Genomic DNA, 22,793 nt, shown 5'->3' on the forward strand with positions numbered 1-22,793 from the left:
ACCATTGTGGCTACCACAGGCTATGTTACACTTGGGGCAGGTGGTAGGGCAATGGTGTGAAGCATGCTCCTTTCACTGTTTTTGCCTGGCTTCCATTATTACTTGACAGCAAGTCTTCCAGTGCTTGATGCCTTCCCAGATGCTCCTCCTCCACTTTGGTTGGTCTTAGGCCAATGATTCCTGCCATCAATATAGGGGAACTGGTGGGTGATAGTGTATTTGTATTTGAAGACTTTGAATAACTCTACAGGCAAAAGTCACTGAGTCACAGTGATTTGCCAAACTTGAACTAGAGGCTTGGATCTTTATTATTTCCAAGGAGACTCATCTTTTCCTCTGTGAAGACAGACACGAAGAATCCATTTGGCTTCCCCATTATTTCTCAATTTCCTATTACAAATTCTCCTGTCTCAGCCTTGAATGGTCCTCCAAGGGTTTGCCATTTTTTTGTTCTTCACACACTATGGAAGCTTTAACCAGCTTATTTTTATGGTTTTTGCTATTTTCCACTTTTGTATTTTATCCTGTCTTCCTCCACTGAATTCCAAAATTCTCCCAATCCTCAGACTTACAACATTTTTTGGCAATTTTGTAAGCCTTCTTTGATCCAATGCTATATTTAACTTCCCTTGTTGCAATGGTCCTATTGGGTAACTTTGCCTTTAAAGGAAATGTAATTGTTTTGAAAGCCAAGCATTAATTCTATAACTATCAGACACTGCTTATCTACTGCCAAATCTTTTAGTGTACTTTCAAATCGACTGCACTCGACTTCCTCATGCCACAATTACCCTAATTTAAGATTGATCTCTATCCTTTCCAAACGTAATGGAGAATTCCATCATAAAACAGTGTAATTTTTCCTTCCTTGTACAAGTCCTCTCTCACACATGTTACTGGAATCAATCTCGAGATTACTACTTTTGAGATCACACTTTTCTGCCTTTTGCCTAACTATCCAAACTCTATTTTCAGGACCTCATGTTTCTTTCGACTTACATTGTAGATGCCATTGGCAAAATTCTACCCACCCCCACGCCCCAAACCAAAGAGTGGTCTACATCTGATTTGGCAACCTTAACCAAGGAGGAAACATACCATCTGGGACTCATGTCTGTAGTTATAGTAATGCCCTTCTGTTCCTTTAACTATTGAATTACCTGCCATTCATGCCCTGCCACGCCACTTCTCATTCCACCTGTATAGTGGAGCCACATGCTGTGCCATGAAAAAAAACCAAAAGAATTGTGATGCTGGAAATCAGAAACAAAAACAGAAATTGATTAAGAAACTCAGCAGGTCCGGCAACATCTGTGCAGAGAAAGCAGAATTAATGTTTCAGATCCAGTGACCCTTCTTCAGAACTGATGGTGGCGACAAAAAGGTTGGTATTTATGCAAAAAATAAGGTGGGGACAGGGATTGGGAAGGAGTAAACAATAACAAGAAATAAAGCCCAAAGAGAGAGAGCAAAACCACTAACCTGGTCTTAATCTGTGGTATGACCACTTTGTTAAATATACTATCCACTTAGTTCTCAGCTTTGCAGATATATCACAGTGACTCCATCTGCTACTAAAGGTTTTTCTCTTTCTTTGGGCTCTTCCTCCACTCTTTTAGATAAATACTAACCTTTTCCTAGCCACCATCAGTTCTGAAGATGGTTCATTGGACCCAAAACATTAATGCTTCTTTCTCTCCACAGATGCTGCCAGACCTGTTGAGGTTTTCCAACAATTTCTGTTTTCACTGCTGCACCATAAGCTTGGTTCTCAGAACATTCCCTTGGTGAACCATGTCCTTCACCTGTATCCAAAATGGAAATCTGATTACTAAGTGAGGCAACATAGAGCAGCTCTCAGACAGAACCCCTGCAGTACTTGACTGGTCTTTTTAGACTATACAGTGGTCCAAAACCCAGATGTCAGGTTTTTACAGTAATTTCCTACAGAAGTGATTGCTTGGAATACATGATGCCCCACAAAATACAGGATGGACATTCTACACAACAATATTGCCTTACCAGGCCATGAGCCTAACTGCACACTATTTACTTCAAACAGATTAGAAAGGCAAAAGAATCTTTATCCACTGGTCATATCTAATGAATCTAGTTCTGTTTCAGACTGCCTGATTAAGGGTCCCCCTCTCGAGTGCTCTTTCAGGTGTTGCTGACTGCTTGATAGAGGTTGATTGTTAATATGATCAATAGAATTTGCTGCATAGTGACTAAGTTCCAGTCATTCTTTTTCATCCCTAAACTGCGGTTAGAATCTAACTGTTATCAGCCCTGGAGCTAACCAGAAATCCAACCAGCCTTCCGGTTAGAAAAAGAAATGAGGCCTTTGCATAATCATTGTAGTTATATATACACATATACTTGCAAGCATATTTATAGTTTTTAAATATTTTAAAGTACCTGATTTACTTCCATATTTCTGTGATCATGACCAAATAGGGATGTATTGTCAACCATATGATCTAATTATATCAACAATCTATGCTCCTCTTTTCATTTGTATATAAATTGGAAACCAATGTATTTAATAAGGGAGGGAGAAAAAGGTCACGAATTTTGTAAATTCTCTGGTTCTTGCGCTTAGCTTCTGTATGACACAATTTACGATGATCATTCGAGTGATCCACTGATCAAGGTTGCACATGTGGAAAAATTTTAGCAAATCATCAATATTAAATTTGGTTAGATGATTGAAAAGCTCATTTTTAAACCATCTTTTCTAGTAATAACTGCAATTTAAATTACAATATTGAAGTTTTACATCTTTAAATTAAATGCAGTAACTTCATGAGTACCCCTTTCTGATTAATGCAATTTTGTACTTAACTATTTTTGAAAATGAAAACATGTTTCTTTTCCCTGTCCTCTCAATCAATAGGAGTCACTGTTGAGAATATATTGTGTGTCAAGCCATACTGTTCTTATTTTAGTTAGGAAAGGTTTTGTCAATTCCTAGGCAACGTAGTCAGATAAAAGTGGAAAGCAGAAAATACATTGGTTTGGGCCATTCTTCCCATTTATATTTTTATAGCAGCTTGTTTTAAAAAGCAAGTTAGAAATGTACCTTTCTTCCTACAGTAAGACAGGCAGCACTGACATGTTACTATCAGGTCATAGTTACTGCAAGCTTTCATTTGGGAATTTCAACGAAACGGAATTATTGAAATAACAATCCTTGTATTTAACAACATCCAGTGGTAGTTTAGAAAGTACAGGAAGAAATTAAACCATGTAATAAAGAGCTTTGTTTCAACTACTGTACCTGACTCTATCTTGCACAGGAAAACTATTCGGAGTGATAATTCCATATATACATCAAGTCAGTGCTTGAATATACAGGTACAGTCTCAAACCTGGCTCTGGAAACAGGAGATAGTTGAAAACTTGACATTGCTACAAGCTGCCATGCATGAAACATAATTCTTATTAAGTGCGTAAAATAACCTATTATCTTGCTTGGCTAGATGCTGTATTGATGTGACAGTTTGTTGAGCTAGTCATTAAATTTATATACCAATCACTTCCCTCAATCAAAGTATCTCTCGATTCGACCCAACCCGACCCATTTCTATCTAATCCACCCGATGCAACTTGCCTGCAACGGGATCTGAAATGTTGCATTGACTTCATCCTGCAGTTGCCAGTTTTGAGACACTTGCAGTTGCAAAGGTGGAAAGAAAGATGGTTGACAGTTGAGGAAGTAGAGAAAATAATGTGAGGATATATTTTCAGTTATGTGGTGGGAGAAAAAGAGACAGTGGGAGATTGGAATTGGAACTGGAAAAACCTGATGCTAAATAGAAATTTCAAAAGAAAAGCTGATGACCTAAAACTTATTATTGTGCGGAGCATTTTAAAAAAAGATAGAGGAAACATAAATAGTGAAAGTACAACTAAAAAACACAATGGGAACACATCTAAAGTGAGGTTAATTCAAAACAGGGAAACAAAACATACTATACACCATTTTTCTTTAATAAGTAGCATTTTTAAAATGCAAACCAGGCAATGGGCCTCAGTAAAAATTCATATAGAAACTTCTCCTCTCCAGCCCCTTAACCTTAAAAGGTATAAGTCAGCACACAGAAGTCTGGAAATCACCGATATAGCAGGAATTGCCCAGGAAGTTTAAAGTTCCAATGGGCAATCCTCCAGCTTTCTGGAACACAATGCAAATGTCTCCAACTTACTGTAAGAATTTTGTGTGAATGTCTCCAAATCAGTGTAAGAACTCTGACTGACTAATGTGAAATCCACTGCTGTTTCCTCACAGAGGGTTCAAATCCTATGTTTCCCCAACTTGTAGATAATAAATGACTGCCTGCTGAATGAGTTATCGTTCAAACTCTAGAAAACCCATCTCAACAAACCCACATTTGGGCAACACAGCAGCACAACTGCCTCACAGCACCAGGGACCAGGATTCAATTCCACCCTCAAGCCACTGTCTGTGTGGAGTTTGTACATTCTCCTCATGTCTGCACAGATTTCTGCCAGGTGCTCCAATTTCCTCCCACAGTCCAAAGATGTGCAAGTTCGGTGGTTTGGCATGTTAAATTGCCCATAATGTTCGGCGAAGTGTAGGTCAGGTACATTAGCCATGTGAAATGCATGGTTACAGGGAAAGGGTAAAGGAAGGGTTGAGGTGGGATGCTCTTCGGACAGTGGTGTGGACTTGTTGGAACAAATGGCTTATTTCCACCCTGTCGGAATTCTATGAAACATTAGGCAGATTATAACCATGTAGAATGAAACCCTCCCTATCAACGCACTCTTCACTCTACCTACAATCCCCACAATTCCGTCGCTGATCTTCCAACACCCCTCCAGCCTCAAGCCCTCAACCTGAACTCGCCATCACGCTAACAACCCACTTATCTCACTCATAGTCATTCACTAAAAGCCTACGGTAAGGTCCCAAAACTTTTCTGTATACTACTGAATGATATCTTAGCATACAGCAGCTAATGGGACATGATTGGTTTTCCTCTATCAATGATACTGTTATGAAGAAGGTCTTTGATTGGGGACTATTCTGCATTTCTGAAGAGGCTGGGGTCAGAAGCCCTGGCTACGAATGTAGAGCTCTGTCATAAAAAAATTAGCATTAAAATGGCAATATGAAAATCTATGCCAGTGTCCCAAAGATTTGACCCAATAAGTGACAAAGAAATGTGACACAAAATATATCTGGAGAGCTGTTGCTTTGAATAGGCATATCAATTGCAAAGAACTAACAGGATCAAAGCTGATTGGGTGAGAAGATAATCTAACCAATCATAATGCAATAGCTCTCACCAGAATACAACTTTTTCTATGACTCCAGCAGGATGTCAGATCAGTATAAAATGGACAGTGTAACAGGATTAAATGGATTGCAAACATATTGACCAAAAGTAAATTCTTACTCCATCAAAAACTAACTCACTGAATGTAAAATCTTTTCAAACTGCAAAGCCAAACTGGCCATGTGTTGTTTTTCAAACTAACTAGTTATATGCTACATAATATCATGGACCCCATCATAGCCTCCCCATTCTCATCTCCATTTGCAAATGTCACTACAAGAATGAAATGAAGGATGAGCTCATTAAATCTACTTCTGCATTTGGTTAGTGCTAAATAATTACAAGTTCTTTTGGTATAATCATTGCAAGACATAAATGTTACACCAGATGATGCAAATTATTTTATAAAACAACAGTAAGTGCTCTTACCACTCTGCGTTTGGGATGACTGAGAGAGGTATCCATTTCATCCTCCCCGGTAATATCTAGATTGGGACTGGAACTGCAGTTCATTCGATCTTCCTCTTGCCTTTGAAGTCTATCTGCTACTGCTTGGATTGCTTCTGTCCATTCTTCCCTGAATATAAAAAACAAAAGTGTCTTTAGTAATGAATGTACAAGCACACAAAGTGGTAGAAATGTAGAAGTTCAAAATAATACTTGCATGATCACAGTTTTATTTTCTTGAAGTTACCTATTTGAATAAAGACCAAAATTACCAGGTTGTGTGGTCAATTGTCACTCAATCATAAATTTATTTGCTGCAGTTCAACTGCTATTAGAATTCTCATTGCACAGCTCACCGTAAACCTCACCGAATTTTAACACAGACTTTAAATTCAGACATTCTGCTTTTATTAATGAAGTGATTCACTTTGTGGGCAAAACGTTCTTTAATCAATTTATCATTAAAACACATGCAAAAGTTTAATAGAAAAACTAACTTTAAAAAAGTTCATGTATATTGCAACTGTTGATTATTGCAGTCAATTTACACAATTAAACAGCTAAATTATTTGGTAGTGATTTTTTTTGAGAAAAGTCAATCGTAAAATTACACTGATAGCAATCCTGAGTGACCTGCAGCTTTTCACTACAACACTCAGAATAATATTGCATATTCTGAGGCAGCATGTCCTTCTGGGCATTGGCATTGCTCAACATAGAGCTCGAGGCCAGCTGCAGCCCTGGGCCTAAGGAAGCCTGCAGCTGGATGCATTCTCAAACATGCTCTGTGAGAGTTTCCTCTCCATTAAAATGGAAGATTTTAAGAGACTAAGAACTTTAAATAAGACTTATCATAAATTAATAATCTGAATTTCTCAACAGCCCCAATGTAAGCACCAATTCTGCAAATGGATTTACAGGATTTTGCAGGGCATTGCTGGTGATATTTCTCCAGAGATTTGACATGCCTGTTCTACATTGTCCATGTCTCTGATGCATACAGGGAGTTAAATAACAATTGTCCAGCAGGCCATGGGCTCAATGCTAGGTTTGAAGCTTTTGTTATCAAAGACTAAATAGGGAATCCCCAATTTACAAACGTCTGGCTTATAAATATTCATACTTATGAACAAGATCCCATACAAGTGTGTATTACCATTAACTTTAAAGATCTGGCATGCAAACATTTTCTCATATTTATAAACAGCTATGTTACATTGTTTGGTTTTGTGGTCCAACTTACATACTAATCAATTTACAAACAAACATACTCAAAGCGAGAACTGCTTATAATCTACAGACAAACAAATGCTGCAAGGCAATATTCAGAGGATATTGAGTCTGACCATCTCTGCCCTGACTGAAAGGAGACTCCTGAGTTTTGGGGAATGATTCATGTTGTCCAGTTTTTTATGTAGTCTTGATAGTCTGGTTTGTGAGGAGGGAGGGGAAATTAGTCATATTGTGCAGCAAGAACAAAGTCCCATAGAGGCCTTTCACGTTCTGGATAGCCTATTCTCTGATATGCCATGAATGAATTGATGATGATTGGGGCTCAGTCTCATTAGTGCAATGCAGCCATTTGTTTTCTGCTGCTTGATGACAGAAGTTGGAGCGGTCTTGGCTTTGGACAGGAACGCAGTTGAGCAGTGTCCTGCAATTCCTGTAGAGAAGTGTGACCCCATATCCATGAAACTGCCCATTATGTGGAGTGTTACAACCAGCAAAATATTAAAACACATTATTGTGATGACAAGCCTTACCTGATCATCCCACCCCCGTCCCCACCCCCACCCTTTGGACTCATATCGGTTCTGTAATAGTTCTGTTGGTAAGGATCATGGTTGCATGCAGACAGTGATATTTCTGAAGGCAGACAAATTTGAGGAGGATATTCATAAACTCTCCTGGTTGGCAGAGACAAGAAGCGCATGTATAGACGCTGTTGCTGCATGCTGCATTTTTTTTGCGCTTGCCTTGCTATGAAAATCACGTTCACTAAGCCTCTTGACAGACGGAATCTATAGTAAGACGATGGGTTGAGCTTTTCAGCTGCTGGGTAGATGAAATTGAGGAGGACTCTCACAATAACCTTCCCTGTATTGGACAGCAGGGAAATTCCTCTGTGGTTAACAAAATCAGTTTTATCTCCTTTCTTGAAAATGTCACAATTAATATATCTTGCAATATGTAAGATACAGATAGTGGAACGTGAGTAGATCAAGGATGCATCAGTCATTTTTCAGCTAGACAACTGGAACATTTTCCTTCAGCATCCACTAGTTTCTGAATTGTATTTGAATATAATTTGAGACAATCTGGAAGTCAAGATATGATTATATGGAATAAAATCAGTAGACCACCCTTGAATCTGCTCTATCATAAGATGACCAAGCAACAGTTTCTTGAATACTGCAGTCAGTGTTTATTATCATGTACTCCATGTCCTCTTCCACTTAAAAGTTCTCACGCCCATCATAACCTTTGTTCCTCTACCTTATCATTACACATGTCTCTTCCCCATGCCTCTACATTGTTTTCACTATCCACGAGAGTGGGGAAACAACCAAAGGGCAGAATGGAGAAGAGGGGACTTTGGTAAATAGGATAGGTTAAACAGCAGTGGGAATGGATCATCACTGCTCTCAATGAAATGAAGAACAAGGCTCAACTTCTATCTCCATTACAGGCAGTACTTTTATTCCTTGTATCTTCTATGGTAACCCTTCATATGCCTATTGCAACATGAATTGGAAGTGATTCAAGGCCAGAAAATGGTGTACATTTGACAATTAGTTCAAATGTTTCTAGCAGCACTTCATATATACATCGTGCTGAATAATTATTCCACAGTAGCTCTCAACTCCAGCGCAATTTCTTCATGAAAAATATACATTGGTTTGGGAAAGATTCGTGTATCAAACTTCATGAGGAAATGGGCAGATGCTGAAGCAGCAGATATATGGCTCTAGCCACAGTTAGGAGGTGTCAGAAATTTCAGATTAGGTGGTCAAGTTGGAAATCTTTAATTCTTTAGATTTCCTAACCTCTGCAAAAACTTAATTAACCAATATTCAACAATTGTTTTAATTTTTTTCTAAATAGATAATAGATGTTTACACCACAGATGGCCAGTTGGCCCATAATGTCTATGCCAACCAACAATGAAGGCCAACATTAATACAGAGAATGCTGGAGAAACTCAGCAGTTCTGGCAGCATCTGTGGAGACAGAAACAGACTTAACATTTTGATCTGGTATGACATCTTCAGAGCTGAAAGGTGCTGGAAAATGCTTTTTATCCTTTTGATAGAGACAGAGAGAAACAAGGCTTAGACGGTGTAGAGGATCAGTACAAAAGACTCATTGCCTGGGGGCTATATGGAAAATATTACCAAGTCTCTTAGCTTTTTATGTCTTTAAATCAATTTTCCCTAATTTGTGACCTTTTTTCATTAATGAGAAGTGTTTTCCATTCTACCTCATCTCTTCCCCTCAACCTTAAACGCCTCCATCAGGTCCCTTCAGCCTTTGCTGCTCCAACGAAAATAACACCAGCTTATCCAAGCTTTTATCATTACTCAGATCTTCCAGACCTGGTAAATCTCCACTGCACCATCTCCAGTGCAATCACATCCTTCCTATAAATGCAGTGGCCAAAACCACATAGTTGTGCCCTAACAAGTTGTGCCCTAACAGACCAGCATAACTACCAGGTCTTGTATTGTATGCCTCAGTTAATGAGCCTTGTTAATCACCCTATCAATATGTTCTGCTACCTTACAGTTTCTGTGGACACGTATAAGATCTCCAACCTTCAAGTACTTTTCCAGGGCCCTACCGTTCATGGTATCATCCGTCATGAGTCCTCCCCAGCTGCATTACCTCACTTTCCTAATAGAATTTCATTTCCCAACATTTTGCAGTTTACAGTTATTCTCCTCACTATTTATCACCTGACCAATTTCATACATCTGAATCCAAAATATGAAAACTCAAAGTGAGGGCCACAACAAAATGCCACTGGAAACAAACTTCCAATCACAGAAATTTCCTTCTCCCATCATCCTCTGCTCCCTGAGACAACAAGGTGTAGAGCTGGATGAACAGAGCAGGCCATGCTGCATTTTAGGAGCTGAAAAGCTGAAGTTTCAGGCCAAGGCCCTTCATCAGAAAAAGGGTCTAGGTCCGAAATTTCAGCTTTCCTGCTCCTAAAATGCTGCCTGGCCTGCTCTGTTCATCGAGCTCTACACCTTGTTATCTTGGATTCTCCAGCATCTGCATTTCCTATTATCTCTATCCTCTGCTTCCTGCCTCCTAGCAAATTTTGTCAGTCAGAAATCCCAAAGCTGAAGTCTTAAATAGCAGTAAATATTCGAAAGCTACTGAGTGTTCCCTGCAGTGTGTGTTTTTATTTTTTAAAACTGTTTGCTACATGAAAAAGTTACTCAATTACCAATGTTTTTATTCAATTAATCAGTAAAAGTATAAATCTTAGTGCTCAAAGGGTAAGGTTTTTTCCTTTAAGGATATATTACTGTTTAATAAGATCATAAACAAGTGCCATATACAAATTAGGGCCTGCTCTCCAAAATTTCCTGATCAGAACGCATCAAATTGTGATTAAACAAACAAACTTTCAAGTACTTTTAATATTTAAAAGTAAAAAACACTGTTGTTTGGAGAATGATTTATTAACACACGCTTTACTATTTAGAAACAAGTAACACACATTTTAGGCTTTTATACCAAATGAGATTAGAAGTACCGTATCCCATAATTTTAGGTTAATCCTGAAAGATTAATTTTCTCATTCTTTGAACTGTCCACATAGAAACAGAGGAAGAGGAACAAGAACAGACCACTTGGCCTTTGAGCCTCCTCCACAATTTGATATGATCATAGCGGATCATCCCACATAGTACCCTGTTTCCACTTTTGTCCCATACCCTTCCATCCCTTTGGTCCCAAGAACTATATCCATCTCCTCCTTGAAAACATTCAGTAGCTTGGCCTCAATTACTTTCTGTGGTAGAGAAATCCACAGGTTCACCATTTTCTGGGTGAAGAAGCTTATCTCAGTCCTAAATAGTCTACACAATATCCTCAGAATGTGACCCCTGGTTGTAGACTCGATAGTCATTGGAAATATCCTTCCTGCATTTATTACACGTAGCCCTGTTAGAATTTTACAGGTTTCTACACATATTTCACCAAGTACACAATAAACAATCATCTTGCAAACCCATCTCTTGAACTTTTGCGCTTGTCCAACATTCTATTCATCTGTATCATTACCGAATTCTAGTCAGCCTCCTGACTAGAACATGCAAAGTCTCGCTTTTTTAAATTTTTCTGAACTTTAAGCCATAGTAGTTCCATAAAAATGGTCAGTTGGAATATAAATTTTCAGGCAAGGAAGGAACCTTCCTCATCATGACTGTGCTGCTAGAAAATAAAATTTCATCCTATGACAAGCAATCGCTTCATCTTAGCCAATACCATGTGAAAAAGTGTACACCTAAATAATTCAATAAAATGGAAATGAGTCTTCAGGGTTCAAAAAATTTTATCCCATACAAACAGGTTAAAACAAGCTCATCTCGAAGTTGGAGTTGATGAGTGTGATTTCAATCTGAACCAATGCTGCCAAAACACCTAACTTAAATTGTAATCCACAATAAACAATATAGCATGCCAAGCTTTGAGATCCATACATCTTCCTCAACTAACCAAAAGAAATTCAAATCTTCCCCAACCCGTGTTGAAATGAAACCAACAGCAAATTAGTTAAAAGTCCAAACAATTTGAATTAAGTGGCGCTGGCTGAGGGGCAAGTTATGGGCAGGATTTCATTGAGTTCTCAGATTTTCTTCAAACGATACAGCACAATGTAAAACCCACCTAAGGATGGCAGATGGAGTCCAGGGTGGTCTTTTGCATTTCATTTGAAAGACAGCTCTTCTAAAGAGTTTATTACGTAGCACTGCGCAAAACCATCAAACAAGATTATCTTAGACTCATCGAACCTTGAACTCAAAACACCAAACTTGATGGAAAGAATGCTATTACAGAAGCTAAAATTTATTCCATCTTGACTTCTTTCTTCACAAAACTGAAAATCATGCAGCAAGAATTGCCTAGTAAACAATAGAAGGGCGAGTTCTCAGCTGCACAAGTGCAATGATGGATATGCCAAAACATCGAAAAGATAATATGATCATGCATTCAACCAAATCCACATGCTAGTATTCAAAAGAGAACAAGTCTTGGTCACAGCTGAAACTCATGGAACATGGACCACAGATAGTCGGCTTCTTGTGAGATAGTTCTCTTGAAGTTTATATACAACACTCACTATTTACAAATTACAAATTCTGCAGGCTAGGCTGATTGATGTTGCTGTACATTACACTTAGCTACATAAGTGAAGATATTACATTGACTCCCTGCATTGGAACATGGCTGAGGCAAGGCAGGGTAGCTCTACATTGAAATATCACATGTTGTGATGTCATGGAACTACATTAAAAGGTACAGGTCTTCTGGTGTCAAAGTAATGCCATTGTTCAAGGAGTTCTCCAAAAAAGACAAACATAAAATAGGTACGGTACTTTTCTACTCATATGCTTAGTATACAATTTTGTTTTTTACTTAGGTGGTGGCGAATCTTTGGAGTTTTCTACCTTAGATAGATCTGGAAGCTTAGTTTTTCAGTACATTTAAAATAGAGGTTGATAAATTTTGATCATAAATGGCATATGAAATACTGTGAAAAGAGCTGTTTTGTGAGCTACACAAGCAGTTCATACTATACAAAGTGCCTCAAGGTAGCAGAACAGAGTGCAGAATACAGCGTTATAGCCGCAGAGAAGGCACAGATAGAGAGATCAATGTTAACATTTGAGAGGTCCATTCAAAAGTCTGATAACCACAGAGAAGCTGTTCGTGAATCTGTTCGTACGTGAATTCAAACTTTTACATCTTTTGCCTGACAGAAGAGGGTGGACAGAGTATATAACTGGGGTGTGAAGGGTCTTTTGATTATGTTTGTTGCTTTCCTGGGAAGGATAGATGGAGATAACAATGGGAGGCTAATAATGTGGGTAAAAGATGTTGAAGTGTGTGACTTACAGAAAGACAGAAAAAGCCAGGGGCCAGGTTTAGTTTAGAAGAAAATAAATCCATACTACTTGATGGGCATTTTAGTTTTGGCCATCTCACGGCCATGAGGGCTGGACAGAAGTCTTCAACTGTTTCAATAGTCCAAGTAGATAGATCTGGAAAAAGAAATCCGAGCTTTTCTTAAGAGTTCAGTGACAGGTCAATGAGTTAGGCCTGTATAGGGAAACAGTAAAGGAGAGAATCTAGTGAATGTGCAGAAATTCACTGAAAGGAAGTGACTATATCCTCATCACTTGAATAAGTAATTTTAAGTGAGGATAAAAGTGATAAGAATCATAGAGATGTACTGCATGGAAACAAACCTTTCGGTCCAGCTCATCCATACTAACCAGATATTATTAATTAATCGAGTCCCATTTCCCAGCATTTGACGCATATCTCTCTAAACCATTCCTATGCATACACCCATCCAAATGCCTTTTAAATGTTGAAATTGTACCAGTGCCTACCTCCTCATCTGGCAGTTCATTCCATACATGCATGACCCTCTGAGTGAAAAAGTTGCCCTTTAGGTCCTTTTTAAAATTTTTCCCTTCTCACCTTAAACCTACGTCCTTAGTTTTGGACTCCTATATGCTGGGGAGAAGAATTCGGTTATTCAGTCTATCCATGCCCCTCGTGATGTTATAAACCTCCAATGCTCTCGGAAAATAGCCGCAGCTTATTCAACCTCTCCCTTTAGCTAAAAACCCTCTAAAACATGGTAACTTCTTTGTTAATCTTTTCTGAATCCTTTCAAGTTTCACAACATATTTCCTATAGCAGGGAGACCAGAATTGCACATAGTATTCCAGAAGTGTTTGACCAATGTCCTGTGCAATCGCAACATGACCTCTCAAGTCCTATGCTCAATGTACTAACCAACAAAGGCAAGCGTACCAAACTCCTTCTTCACTACCCTGTCTATCTATGACTCTACTTTCAAATAACTATGAATCTGTACCTCAAGGTCTCTTTCATCATGAACTCTCCTTAGGACCTTATCATTAAGTGTATAAGTCCTGCCTTGATTTGCCCCACCAAAACGCAGCACCTCATATTTCTCTAAATTATAAATTAAACTCCATTTAACTCCTCAGCCCATTTGCCCATTTGATCAAGGTCCCTTTGTACTCTGAGGTAACCTTCTTCGCTGTGCACTACACCACCAATTTTGATGTCATCTGCAAACTAACTCATCATACCTCCTATATTCACGCCAAAATCTTTTAAATAAATGACAAAAAGCAATGGGCCTAGCACCAATCTTTGTAGCACACTGCCAGTTACAGGCCTCCAGACTGAAAAGCAACCCTCCACCACCACCCTCTGACTCCTACCTTCAAGCCAATTTTGTATCCAAATGGCTAGCTCTCCCTATATTCCATGTGATCTAAACTTGTTAACCAGTCTATGGAACCCAGTAGAATGCCTCGCTGAAGTCCATTTGGACAACAACCACTGTTCTCCTTTAATCAACCTTCTTCATCACTTCTTCAAAAAACTCAGTAAAGGTAGTGAGGCACAACTTCCCTTGCAAACTTGGGAATGCATATTTCCCTATCTCTTGACAAGAACAACTGTACTGGTAGCAACTATGAAGTGTTGATTCTATAGATAACACCTGTAACATTCATTTTAAAGTAAAATAGCTAGTTTTACATCTGAATTTATCTTTATAACCATTTTGTAGCAGATGATTTCCCTTTTCTAAATATTCCAATTTCTTTATTGCCCACAGCATCCATAGCTGCCCATTTCCATTTCACACAAAGTTCCAATCACCTATCATCGCTATCCTTGCTCACCCTAATGTATATTTAAGATTCTCAAATCTGTATTTATGTTTCTAAAGGGCTCACTTCCCAATTTGCTTTCCCAAACCCAAATAGCCAATGTTACCACCCCACATTGGCTTTTTCAAGTCCCCCACTTCTTTCAATTTGCTACTGGCAACCACATCTGCATCCACTTAATTTCCATTTTTTCCAAACCCCTGCGCTGTTTTGACCTTCTATTACTTTTAAGACCCTCCTTACATTTCATCCTTTTCCCCTGTGTTTCAACATTCATGGATTTTGATGAGAACTATGTATGTGTACAAGACGTTGAAGCTGGCACGGCAGGTTCAAAGGAAAGACAAGCATATATATTTTTATATCTGAGTTTTATAAAAGAGGCTTAAGATGAAAAAAGCAACGAAATCATGAAGAATATTTTTTACTGGTTTGTACTCAACAGGAGTACTGTGTCCAATATTGGTCACCACAATTTAGAAGAATTTGAAGGCATAAGAGAACGTACAGATTTACATGAATTATTCCAGGAATAAGGGGCTTCCATAGCACATGTAGTTCAGGGAAGCTGATGCTATTCTTCATAGAGAAGTGACTTAGAGAAGATTTGACAGAACTGTTCAGAACTTGTGGTCACAAAAATCACCATGCCCCAGGTGATGGGAGAGGTGGAAAAGACAGTACCTTCATAGAAACCTCAGCTAGGGCAGGAATTGAACCCAAACTCTACAAACCTGCTGTCCAGACAAATGAACTAAGTCATCAACAGCAAAGGTGGAAACTGTTCAGCCTTTTCTATCTAATTTATGCTATCGTGGTCACACAGCTGTAGGAGGAGACAGCCCTGATAGATTCACGCCTTGTTGTTCTCTATCATATTGATGTTGTGTTACAATGCCAATTGATGGTAATACTGGGCAAATTAGATCCTAGAGTGAAACCTGGCTTGATAGATCATAAGATAACACAGTGTGAAGCTGGATGAACACAGCAGGCCAAGCAGCATCAGAGGAGCAGGAAAGCTTGATGTTTCGGGTCAGGACCCTTCTTCAGAAATTGGGATGGGGAAGGGGAAGGGGATTCTGAAATAAATAAGGAGACGGGGGAGGCGGATAGAAGATGGATAAAGGAGAAGATAGGGTTAGAGGAATCAGACAGGTCAAAGAGGCAAGGTTAGAGCCAGTGAAGGTGAATGTAGGTGGGGAGTCTGGGGATGGGGGGTTAGGTCAGTCCAGGGAGGACAGACAGGTCAGCAAGGCGGTATGAGGCTAGTAGGTAGGAGATTGAGGTGGGGCTTGAGGTGGGAGGAATGGTTAGGGAGGTGGGGAAGAGCTGGGCTGGTTTTGGCATGCGGTCAGGGGAGGGGAGATTTTGAAGCTTGTGAAGTCCACATTGATACCCTTGGGCTGCAGGGTTCCCAAGCAAAATATGAAATGCTGTTCCTGCATCTTTCGGGTGGCATCACTGTCACAATGCAGGACGCCTAGGATGGATATGTCATCCAAGGAGTGGGGGGGCGGGAGGGGGAATGAAATGTTTCGTGACTGGGAGGTGTAGTTGTCTCTTGCAAACAGAGTGTAGGTGTTCGGCAAAGTGGTCCCCAAGCCTCCGTTTGGTTTCCGAGAGATCGTAAGTTGTATTTTTGCAACTTGGTGATCATGATCAGTCACTGGACTGTTCACACAGTGCTGTCAATGCACTTTTAACAAAACAGTGCAAATTCAATACACAAAGAAAACAAAGCCACATGTATTCATAAGACAATTTGAAAAGATTTCATTTAACAGCAAAACAATCAGCTCTTTATCATAACAACATTATTTACACACATCAACCACAGTGAAGTTTCTCATGCCTTAACTCTCATGTCCTACTCAACTGACAAGTTAGCAGATGGTACTATTCATTCATTTTTCATTACTGTCCCTCGCTGTGACACACAAACACAGACTAACTCACTGACATTTCTCACTGTACTCTAATAAAAAAAACTTAGGGGTTATTAGTACAGTTTAAGATCGGCTTTCAGCACTAATGGCCCAGAGACAAACAAAACCAAAACTGCTCTTCTGCTGGGATGTAACTATGAGACAAAATAAACAATGCTATGAGAGACAATTAAATCTGGATTCTCTAGTGTTTGTGCAGTTGGCTATTATTACAAAATTCTTTAGGGCAGCCAGAGGCAAAGAGATTCAGCAAAGGAAACTGAGTGCAAGTGAGAGTTTGGTAAGTGGGAAACACATGTTCATTTCTCCTTGTTTTTCATCTCTCATCACACTGTAGAAATTGGTTCTTCTACTACAGGAAAAGGAGTTGGATTCATCTGCTAAATGGTTAATGTCTATTGTATTCTTAAGTTCTAATAACTATACAAATTTCTGATACATAAAACTCACTAAAGATAGCAGGGCAGGTGATGCAGCATGTAGCAGCTCCTGAATACCATTATGATCCAGGGTAAACATGTTTATAGTAAATATTTGAAGCTCAAGTGACTTTGGCTCAGAGATTATGCAATGGTGGCTGAACTGCAGAATCTACGATGCATCAGGGACAGGGGCCATGATACCTGGAATCTTTGTACTAGGATACAGTCACATCACTTAGGGCAGGGTTTTCTGTTTCGGTCAGTAACAGTATGGTATAATTGTGTGACTGCAAGTGAAGTAGGTAAGAGGGCCTAGAGTACAAGGGTGCATGAGTGTCAGCCACGCAACTGGCTAATAGGTTTGAGATTCTCTGGGCTTGTTTCTATAAGAGCAGGTGTTCCAATGAGGATGAACAAGCTATGGCACTGAAGTGCCAACTATTTACAATTCATAAAAATCACACAGATGAAATTATTAAAGATACAGCGGCCAATTCTGATGACGATGACACAAAGATAAATAGTAAATGAAGTTGTGAATGGATTAAATGAGATACACAAAAATTGGTAAATGCAGTATGCTATGGGAAAATGTGAAATTGTCCATTCTGGATGATCTAAACGGAAAAAGAGATTCATTACTCTGAGGTGCAGAGTAATTAATGTCCTCTTACACAAATCACAAAAGGTTAATATGCAGGTGAAGTAAGTAATGAGGAAAGCTAATAGAATGTTAGAATTTATCAAGGAGAAGCGAATACAGGAATATGGAGGTGGTTATTTAAGAAAGGATGCAAATGGATTGGAGGCAATTCATAAAAGGTTTACTCGACTAATATCAGGGGACTTTGGAGGAATCTGGGTACGGGGCAATAGTGTTATCTCAGGAGGTAAGGTTGTCCACCCTCAGTCAACTATCTAGTTTGCACATTCTCCTCGTGTCTGCATGGGGTTTCTGCCAGGTGCTCCGGTTTTCTCCCACAATCCAAAGACTTTCAAGTTAGGTGGATTGGCCATGCTAAGTTGCCCAAAGTGTTCAGAGATGTGCAGGATAGGTGGGTTAGTCATGTGAAAAGCAGAGTTACACAAATAGGGTATGGGGGTGGGTCCGGGTGGGTTGCTCTTTGAAGGGTTGGAATGGACCTTTTGGGCCAAAATGGCCTATTACCACAGCGTAGGGATTCTATAATTCTATGAATGACTAGGTTTGTATCCACTGACGATTAGAGAACAAAAGATGTCCAGACACACTAAGGTACTGCACTGGAAATCAACATGTATTATTTCCAGCGTCATTAGTGACTTAATCAAACTATCCAAAGGCCCCAGTGTAGCTGACAGGCAAACCAGGTTAAAAGAAAATAGCTTATTATTGCAAGCTGATTCCTTTTGACCAATCACAACAAAGAAACACAAATTACAAATCCTACCCCTTTTAAAAAATGTCCATAGACACAGTAACAGACAGGATAAATATTATGGGTGAGAAGGAATTAAGAATGAAGTCAGTGAAGCCCCAGCCTATTCAGCCTCTCTCTACAGCTCAAATCCTCCAAACCCTGGCAACATCCTTGTAAACCTTTTCTGAATCCTTTCAAGTTTCGCAATATCCTTCGTATAACAGAAACACCAGAACTGCACACAGTATTCCAAAAGTGGCTGAACCAATGTACTGTACCCCCACAACATGACCTTCCAACTGCTATACTCAACGCAATGACCAATACAGGCAAGCAGACAAAATGCTACTGCGACCTGGGACTCCACTTTCAAGGAACTATGAACCTGCACTCCAAGGTCTCTTTTGTTCAGCAATATTCCCCAGGATCTTACCACTGAGTGTACAAGTCCTGCCCTGCGTTGCCTTTCCAAAATGCAGCTCTTCACATTTATCTAAATTAAACTCCATCTACTGCTGCTCAGCCCATTGACCAATCTGATCAAGATCCCTTTATACTCTTAGGTAACCTTCTTCACTGTCTGCTAAACCTCCATTTGATTTGAATTAATATTGTCACATGTACTGTGATACAGTGAAAAGTATTGTTTGGTGTGCTGTATGGTGAAATCATACCTAACATAAGTACATCAGGGTACCAGAACACAATGCAGAATACAGTGTCAACACTGTGGAGAAGGAACAGAAAAAGGTTAACTCTAAAATATAAATGGTCTGTTCAAAAATGTGATAACAGTGTGAAGAAGCTGTTCTTGAATCTCTCGGATGTGTTTTCAGACTTACGTAACTTCAACTCAATGGAAGAGGGTGGAAGACAGGATAACCAAGGTTGGAAGGTTCTTTGCGGTGGCTGCTTTCCTGAGACAGTGGGAAATATAGACTAAGTCAATGGATGGCCAGCTGGTTTGTTAGATGGACTGGGCTACGCTCACAATTCTCCATTATTTTTTGCAGTCTTGGGCACAACAGTTGCCATGCTGTGTTGTGATGCATTCGGATAGAATGCTTTCTATGGTGCATCTATAAAAATTGCCAAGAGATACTGTGGACCATTCCAAATTTCCTTCGCCTTCTAAGGAAGTAGAGTCGTTGGTGTGCTTTCTTGACCGTTGTGTCGACATGAATGGACCAGGACAGATTGTCAGTAATGTTTACTCCTAGGAACCTCAAGCTCTCGACAATCTCAAGCTCGGCACCATTGATACAGACAAGGATGTGTCCACCACTCCCCTCCCTGAAGTCAATGACCAGTTCCTTCACTTTGATGACATTGTGGGAGAGATTGTTGTCTTTATCACCATACCAAGCTTTCTCTCTTTCCTGTACTCTATCTCAACACTGTTTAAGATCCAACCTATTACACTGGTGTCAGCAGCAAATGTGTAAATGGGGGAATCTGACCACACAGTCATGAGTGTCTAAACAGCACAGCAAGGGGCCAAGTACATAGCCTTGGGTGGGGGGGGCCTCGTTTCAGGCTTATCATGAAGGAGGTATTGTCACCTGTCCTTACTGTTTGCAGTCTATGGTCAGGAGCTCAAGGAGCCAGTTGCAAGGAGAAGGGAGCAAATTCCTAAGTCTGAGTTAGGAGAGGAGTTTGGCTGGTATTATGGTGTTGAAGGCAGAACTAAAGTCAAAATATAGAAGTCTGATGTAGGTGTCCTTATTTCCAGATGTTCCACACATCAGGAGTTTCCCAATTAACACAGATAAGAAGCAAACCTTTGTTTTCAGAGGATCATGAGTCTTCAGAACAAGTTGAAAAGATCACGAAAGCAGAGCCCTTGAATATTTTTAAGGTAAAGTTGGACAAATTCATATATGAGGGAGTAAAAGTTTATTACGTGTAGGCGGGAAGGTGGATTTAAGGGTACAATTAGATAAGCCATGGTCTTATTGAATGGAAGAGCAGGTGAAGTAGCTGAATGGTCTTCTCAAGCTCTGAATTCATATGCTTGTTTGAAACAGTGATGTGGGAACCTTGTGAAAGAAATCGTGGGCTGATTCCTAAACGGACATAACTTTATAGAGAATGCAATGGGTTTTAAATACAACACAATGCACAGATTCAGCAGTCAGACAACTTTCTTCAGTAGCTTAAATAGGCAGCTCACCTGGTTGAATACTTTAGTGGTTCATGACATTCCTTTACCAGTTAACAGGCTCAGAAGATCATGCCAAATGTGGATCTTCCAGTTTTGAAAACATTCAGGATGAATGCTATCAGCCAAGATCTGCAATCTCACAAGTAGAACATGGTGGTAACAGCATACCTCTAGAACTCAAACATGGGAATTCACTACACTTGTAGCAACTGCTGATGGGAGAAGCAGTACTTCAGGATAAGCATGATGTAAAGATTGCAGTTGAACCCATCAATTAATTATACAGTTTTTCTGATTGATATTTTGTAATTGACCAGTCGAGAGATGCTTTTCCATACCTCTAGTGCAAGGGGGACTTGAATCTGGGCCTCCTGGCTCAGAGGTAGGGACATTACCACTGTATCACAAGAGCCTACCTAGGTATTCTGATTTTTTTTGTATTTTCTCCTCAACCTGTTCAAAGACACTATTACACACCTCCGGAGCAACTGGAACTTGAACCCAGGTCTCCCAGCTCAGAGGTATAAACAATTCCTCGTATTATGTTCAGGTGTGAATTTTCCTGTATCGCAAGCTCAATAGTTAATCATGTGATTTCAAACAATGTTACGGTCTATTTACTTCAATACAAAATCATTAATGCACCAAAATGATCAAAATGCAGAATTTTTCTTAAAAATTAAGAGAAATATTACATTCACAGATAATGTTGAAAGTTGGCGTTTTGATTCCTTGCATTTGACTTCATATCCAGTGGTGCACCTCAAATCATCTCAATTGGTGGTACAAAATATATCATATACATTTACTACTTTTTGAAATTTGGATTTTTAAAACCGAGGCAAATGGATTTTGGTTTCAGTTCTGCGAAGGCAAGTTTATTTCCACAAATGAATTCCATTCATTCAAATGCCTAGTAGAATACCTATGAAGGTTAACAGATGGAATGTTTATACTGCTAATTTTACAACAGATACAGAAAACAGGTCAGTGACACTAATTCAGTTTTTGAGTTCAGAAGGGATGGTTCCTCCTGGCAGGAGGATCTAGTTTTTCAGTTCAGCTGAACAATCGTTGAAGAAAGGTTTTAGTTTGCAAAGTCTCCAACTTATTAGAGTTTATATAAAGTTCAGTGTCAGAAATTAAGGGATGGTAGACCAGGAGCTGGAGAAGCATAACTGTAAAATGTTATAAAACTATCCTAACAGTCAGAAGGAGAGCCAAAGAGAGTCTGTTACGTAAGAAATTAAATAGTTAAGACATAAGTGATATTTTTCTGGGATTTGACTATCTGAAATGGGCAGTGCTGGGAAATAGGTGAAACTTTATTTTACTGCTTTTAATACCTTTCTGAACTTTCCTATATATAGCATTTATTGTATAATGAAATAAATGTGTGTGTTTTTGTTAAAGAACTATTGTAGCCTCACATGAACACTTTCAGTGACTATCAAGATTAGCATCTGTAAGTATTTAATTTATAATTTGGTAAGCCTGGATGAGATACTTAAAGTGATCGCTCAATATGAAGAATTAAAAGGAGTGAATCATGAATTGAACATGTCATGGCTATGTTTCAATTAGAAATAAGAAGAAAATGATAGAGAGAGAGAGAGAGAGAGAGAGAGATAGCACTTGCATTTGAAGATAAAAGGAAAACAAAAGAAAGGGAAGAGAAAGAAAAGGGAATGGGAAATAAAGCTTGAATCGGAAAGAGAGGAGGAATTGAAACAGAATGGAAAGTGAAATGGAATTAAGACATTTCGAACACAAATATATCAGACTACATAATGTAGCTGGAGAAAAAGTTTGGAGTCAAGACAAACAGGAGGCAGTAGCTGAGAAAATGATTCTGATTCCATGATGAGATTTGATTTAACTAGATACCTATAATTTACAGAGGATGGAGCTAAAAGACATTTTACCTTTCTTGGAAGAAAGGTAGCTAGGCAGATAAATAATACTTGATGCTACAAGCTTGTCCTTAAAGCTCACCTATTAAAATTTAGGACTATAAGAAATAGATCTCATCAGACATTTAGAACATAGAACATAACAGCACAGTACAGGCCCTACGGCCCTCGATGTTGTGCCGACCTGTCATACCGATCTCAAGCCCATCTAACCTACACTATTCCACGTACG

The 22,793-nt window shown here is 39.2% G+C and overlaps 1 protein-coding gene across 12 annotated transcripts in view; it reads right to left on the reverse strand.

The window, feature by feature from the left end:
* The window catches only part of akt3a (v-akt murine thymoma viral oncogene homolog 3a), a 397,520-nt gene that overhangs the window by 143,548 nt on the left and 231,179 nt on the right, over positions 1-22,793 (reverse strand). For all 12 annotated transcript variants that reach the window (XM_059648719.1, XM_048536499.2, XM_059648714.1 and 9 more), the window contains one exon: positions 5,736-5,883. In XM_059648719.1, the coding sequence (XP_059504702.1) occupies positions 5,736-5,883 (148 nt within the window). The remainder of the gene's footprint in view (positions 1-5,735; positions 5,884-22,793) is intronic.

Source organism: Stegostoma tigrinum, chromosome 9 (genome assembly GCF_030684315.1).
Source record: "Stegostoma tigrinum isolate sSteTig4 chromosome 9, sSteTig4.hap1, whole genome shotgun sequence".
Lineage (NCBI taxonomy): Eukaryota > Metazoa > Chordata > Chondrichthyes > Orectolobiformes > Stegostomatidae > Stegostoma > Stegostoma tigrinum.